Source organism: Arvicanthis niloticus, chromosome 13, assembly GCF_011762505.2.
Source record: "Arvicanthis niloticus isolate mArvNil1 chromosome 13, mArvNil1.pat.X, whole genome shotgun sequence".
NCBI lineage: Eukaryota > Metazoa > Chordata > Mammalia > Rodentia > Muridae > Arvicanthis > Arvicanthis niloticus.
Window position 1 is genome coordinate 74449604 of NC_047670.1, and position 6000 is coordinate 74455603.

The 6000-nt window shown below is 44.9% G+C and overlaps 1 protein-coding gene across 2 annotated transcripts in view; it reads left to right on the forward strand.

Moving 5' to 3' along the window:
* The window catches only part of Dip2b (disco interacting protein 2 homolog B), a 184259-nt gene extending 178259 nt beyond the window's left edge, over positions 1 to 6000 (forward strand). For both annotated transcript variants that reach the window (XM_034517365.2, XM_076912081.1), the window contains one exon: positions 1729 to 6000. In XM_034517365.2, coding sequence (XP_034373256.1) covers positions 1729 to 1981 — 253 coding nt within the window. In that variant the 3' untranslated portion in view covers positions 1982 to 6000. The remainder of the gene's footprint in view (positions 1 to 1728) is intronic.

Here is a 6000-nt window from a genome sequence, read left to right on the forward strand (position 1 = left end):
TACAGGTGGTCTGAGCCGCCCAACATATAGGTACTGGAATCAGAGCGCCCATCATCTGCAAGAGTAGTGAGTTCTCCTAACCACTGAGCCATCTCTCCAGCCCCTCATCCTTGGTTCTGTTAGTCTATTTGTTTTGAGACAATGTCGCTCTCTGTATAGCCTTAGCTGTCCTACAGCTCACTTTATATAGACCAGGCTGACCTCAGACTCACAGAGATCCACCTGCCTCTCCCTCCCAAGTGTTATTCTTGGCTTTTAATGATGGAGAATATAGGGTGTTTCTTCTCCCTTTAACTCCTGTGTCCTCTCCAGGTTGTCCCCTGTTACATCCCCATGGTTTCTACAATAGGTTCCCGTGCTTCCCAAATGCTCCTTTACTTAAAGGTATTCTTGCCTCGCAGGACTATGGAAGCCAGTGCAGGAACTCGAGTTCCAGGCCAGTCTGGGCTGCCCAGTGAAGAGAGCCTGTCCCAAAACACACAACATGGTCTCTCAGCTCCATGGATTAGAGTCTCTCCCCAGATTTAAACAAGATTGATTAAAGCAAGAACATCTTTACATGAGGAATTTTTTGGAAAGCAGTAGGGAAGTTGGTGCCATAACAGATTTTAGATATTTGACTTTATTTCAACCAGATATCACTTATAGCTGTATTAATAATCAGAATCATTTTAAATATCAGTTAGGCATTGTATATCGAAAGCCAGTTCAGACCTTTTGATGTTGTGATCTGCTCAGTGAAACTTATATTGCAAACAACAGAAATTGTGTTCAACAAAGTTTGAGTAAGCCAAATACAACAGCTCACATCTTTAATCCCAGCACATGGGGGTCAGAAGCAGATGGATCTCTGAGTTCAAGGCCAGCCTGGTCTACAAAGGATTACCAGAATAGCCACAGCTACACAGAGAAGTTCTGTCTTGCAGGGGTGGATGGGGCGCTTAAGTAAAGTCAGACATACTGGTTCACTCGAGCTACAGAGATATCTCAGACAAACAACACTTATGTTGAAGAGTTGTAGAAAGAACTTTGCCCTTCTGTAAATGCCCTGAGTCTCAGAATAGGTACACCATTAGGAATTGCCACCTCTCCTACCTCTGAGGCTGTGAACACCTGTGTCCAGTCCCTCCTTCCTCTAAATTCCAGGCTGTCAGACACATGTGTCCTCAGCGCAGGCAGTCCCACTCTCAGAGTCCTAGGAAGCTATGGCAGGCTCAGCACTCAGCCTTTACATAAATGGCTGCTGGCCTCTGCCTGCATCCAGGAGAGACAGGTTCTCAGGGAAATGGGCATAAGTCTCAGAAGAAAGTACAAAAGACGAGGGCCATCGAGATAGCACCACAGGGAAAGGAACTTGCTGCCAAGTTGTTCAGGAACAAACTACCTGAACAGAAGCCCTAGAAGCACATTGTGGAAGGAGAGAATGGACTCTCTCAACTGCTCCTGACTCTTCTTCACACCCCATAGTGCAAGTATCCTTCCCACAAGGAACTGGAGAGATGGCGTACCCATTAAGAGCACTTGCTGCTCTTGCAGAGGACCTAGGCTCTAAGCCACATGTTAGCTCACAACCAGCCAGTTCCAGGGAACCCACATTCTCTTCTGACTTACTCAGGCCCTTCATGCATGTGGTGCACTTACATAAATGTAGGTGAACACCTGTACTGATAAAATCAAAATGTGTATTTTTAAAGGATGAATGTTAACTGAATGTCATTGTAATTTCAGTGCTGTGTTCACGTGGACCAATTTGCTGGTTGTCGTTGTGGAACTGTGTGGCTCTGAACAGGAAGCCCTGGACCTGGTTCCTCTGGTGACCAATGTGGTCCTGGAAGAGCATTACCTCATCGTTGGTGTTGTGGTTGTTGTGGACCCGGGGGTTGTCCCCATCAACTCCAGAGGAGAGAAGCAGAGGATGCACCTCCGAGACAGCTTCCTAGCCGACCAGTTAGACCCTATCTATGTGGCTTACAACATGTAGCCAGCACTGGAGGGGCCACAGGGAAGACCTGTGGCTAGGAGCAGGCTTTCAGCTGACATGAAGATGGCTCCAGTACAGCCTTCATCTCATCCTGTGGGATTCTGCAGTCACAGAACACCCAGGAAAGGGGAATTCTGTGGTAGCACCAAAAACATGGTAACAGTCCGTCAGACCTAAGCTCTGGCATGTGCGACAGCACGTTACTAAAGCAGTTACATGCATGTTGCGCTACCCTCATCTGGTATATAGACCTGCATTTTTACCTAACCTTTTAGACTTTTGAAAGGGAGTTTAATGAATTCACATGAAGGGGTGACCTGAGTTCCCCAATTGTACTGTATTTTGCCATTTCCTGTAGTCAGGCGTTCTGCAGGGTTTCTTAACATGAAACTCCCGAGCTTGAGTCAGCCCATAAGCAAATCAAATAACCCATGGGAGAGGAGAGCTGCTGTATGTGTCTGACTCTCAATTATAAACATTCTGACCAGTGTTTAAATGTGTAAATAAGAACACACATAATTCAACTAAACAACCAGGCAATCCCCTTGTCTAATTGCAGCCTGGGTAGCTGAGTTTCCGCTGGAGGGCACACTGGCAGGACCCGCTGGCCCAGCAGCACAGCCTTCAGTGGGGTGTTCTAAAACTAAAGCTGTCTGTGCTGGTTTATAAAGCTTATACCCCTCAGAATTAGCCTGAGCTTTGAAGAAGTCTTCAACCCATTCCACTAAGCTGAAAAACACTCACGTCAGAATTTAGACATAGCTAAGATTGATCAGTTCCTAACCTACTCTACAGAACCACAACAGTTCACTCAGGCCAGTGTTGCAACTTTTTCACGCCTCGAGTGACTATGGGAGAATTGCCAACTTCTGCTTCTCTATGCTCTGTGTCTGCAGTTTACGTATAGATCGTCCCCCTGAAAACTGAGGTGTGAGCTCTTCTTCAGAAGTCTGTGAGGGTGAACGCTAAAGGCTGGGAAGGGCGTGGGAGTAGCCAGCCCATGGAACTGGAGGGCACATACGCACATCTCACCAATGACCAGTTTGGGTTGCCAGAATAGTCAGGCTTCTCTGAAACAGGGAAGTCTGATAGATGCAAGAAACTCTTTCGAAATAACTGATGCCTGAGCCACACTCAGTGTGGGACTGAGTTTGGCTTCTGACGCAGTTTTCATTTTTGGTCTGAAACTTCATGTATTTGAATATAGTTAAATTTTATTATTTTTTTCTTACAGAAATATTTTTAAAAATTAAAGAAAACCTCAAGTGAAAAAGAATTAACCTGTTAAATCAGAATGGTTCTCTTTGACCTGTTCTGGTCTATTGTGTAAATATTTATTTAGACTATTTTGATAATACATATTATTTACCCCACTGTAACATCCTGTAAACTAAATGTGTTTTTAAGCAATTTTTAAGACTTGTAATTACCCTAAAAATAAGGTTTATTAAGCCAAGAGCAGACTCTTGAGCGGGCAGCACTGTTGGGCTGTCCTCTGTCTCACAACGTGGCCTCTGTGGCCCCCTCTCTTCCTTGGATCATGCTCCACAGAAGGAAGACCTCTGCTGCCACTTCAGGCCTGTGCACTTGGGAATGATTGGTCTGCATAGGATGAGGGTGATGTTGGGGTGTACAGGGAAGGAATGTCGCCTTCTGGGCAGAGTGATATCCCATCTCAGGATCGATTCCTTTACAAAGGAAATGGCCTGCTTATTTTGAAAGTCTTAAAACTAATTTTTTTTTTTTTTTTGAGACAGGGTCTTTTGATACAGTCTAGGCTATCCCCCCGGACCCCTCTGGGTTTACAGGTCTGCTCTGCCATGCGTGGCTCTTTAAAGGTCTGTGATACCTGCTAAGCACAGCAGGGCCTGGGTATCAGACAGCTCCATGTTAACAGTCCCCAAGTTCTAAGAAAAAAACTTTAGGCAAACTCTGTCTTAACTGATAACTCTGACAAATGCAAATTATTAACTTTGTGTCACTATCCAGGACACATTATCTAGACAAATGTAATATGAGCCATGTCTGTACTTTAAACTTTACTAATAACTACTTTAAGCAAACAAACAAACAGGTCTCATCGTGTATCTCTAGCCATTTATAACCCGCTCTGTTAGACCAGGATAGGGTCAAACTCGGAGAGATCCACCTTCCTCTGCCTCCTGAGGGCCGGGGCTAAAGGCATGCAGCACCAAATCCAGCTCAATACAGCAGTTAAATATTTCTTAAAGCATATGATATTCATTTTAATATATTTACCAAAAGTACTATCACATTGATATAAAATCGAGATGTTTTCTGTTCTATAATTTCAGAAATCCTATGTGTGTTTAGTTCAGACTAGCCGTTTCAGGTCTCAGTACCCGAACCTAGCTAGTGACCACCATACTGGTCAGAGCAGCCTGCCATTATTCTTTCTAGCACAGTACTGTATCCAGTCCATCTCACTGGCCAGCTCCCAGCCAGTCAGTCCCAGGTCATCTTTTTAAAGACAATGCTGGAGTGGAACACAGGGCCTGTGCTTAACACCCTACTACTGAGCTCATCCCAGGTAGCCCAGGCTGGCCTGGAACCGCTGGTCTTCCTTTCTCTGTCCTAAGTACTGAAATTGCAGCAGACACCTTCATGCCTTGCCCAGACCTCTATTTTTTTCACCCTTCTGATAATGACTACTTTTTTATTTTCCTGTTGCTTTTCTTTGAGTCCACCCCAAAGCCAGACTTTACTAGTAGAGGAACAGAACCTGAGAGCTGTCCCTGGGCAGCCTCACTAGTCAGTACTCCACCTTGATGGGGTTTGTGATGGACCCCTGAGGTCTGTCTCAGACTCGAGTTTGTTTTCCCTTGATAGCATCATGGTTCTAGCCCTTTCCACATTCAACGGAAGCTTTGTGGTTGAACTGACAGTGAAAGCAGTCCTGGCAATCCATTATTAATAAAACAAAAAAAGACCTGCAGAAATTCCTGACCATGGAACACGGGGAGGGAAGGGGACCAAGAGAAAATTCAGTCTTAATTACAAAAGAGAAAACTTTTTTCTCGTTTTTTCTTGTGTGTGTGTGTGTGTGTGTGTGTGTGTGTGTGTGTGTGTGTGTGTGTGTGAGAGAGAGAGAGAGAGAGAGAGAGAGAGAGAGAGAGAGGTCGTTTATTGTATAGTCTTTCTTTGCTGGCCTCGAAGTTGATGCTCTTGCCTCAGCCTTCCAGTGCTGAAATGACAGGCTTCTGCAGCCAGCCACACCTGGCAAGAGAAGTCTTCTAATCTGGAAACTTGTGAAGCCTCGGCCCTCAGGTGGATCAGGAAGTTCTAGCTGCACACATCCTGAGCGCCTGAGCCCTCAGAATGCCTACCATGCACACAGAGACCCCATCCTTCCCAGGACCAAGTCCTCTGCTGTTGGGGACCATGACCTGTCTCCTCACCTTAGTCCCTGGGCGCTTGCTTATTGGTCTCCTAGAATCTCAAAGGGCCTGAGGCCTTAGGCTCCTTTAAGGTCTCTGCCCCAGGCATGGTGCTCAATATCTTGGCCAAATTAGTTACTTTCCTTGAATATCCAGGAATTTTAAACTAAAGCAATGAGTTGTCTGTCACCTTGCCCTGGAACTCCAATGTAACCTGCCTTAGTGTTCCTTGTGTTGTCTGCTTTGATGTAAAACCATGGGTGTGTGGAGGCAGAGGAGGCAGAGGCTGCAGTTCTCTGTACGCAAAGTAGGCCTTTGTTTTACCACTCAACAGCTCTGACTTAGGCATGTGTAGATGGGTCGGAGATTTGTCCTGAGAAAGAGAATACAAAGACACATGAAGATTTCTGATCCTAAATGCTGTTTTGTTTACTTCCTGTCAAGATACCAACCCCTGTCAAATTCAAACTATAGTACTGTGTAATTATGTATAAAGGGTTTTTTATTTATTTGAAATTAGATTAGATATACATTTTTAAATTTAACATCTGGCTGGACAGTGTTCTATTAACTCATTGAATGTGTTTCCTTTGTCTTGTGTTAATAAATATTGATGCTTGA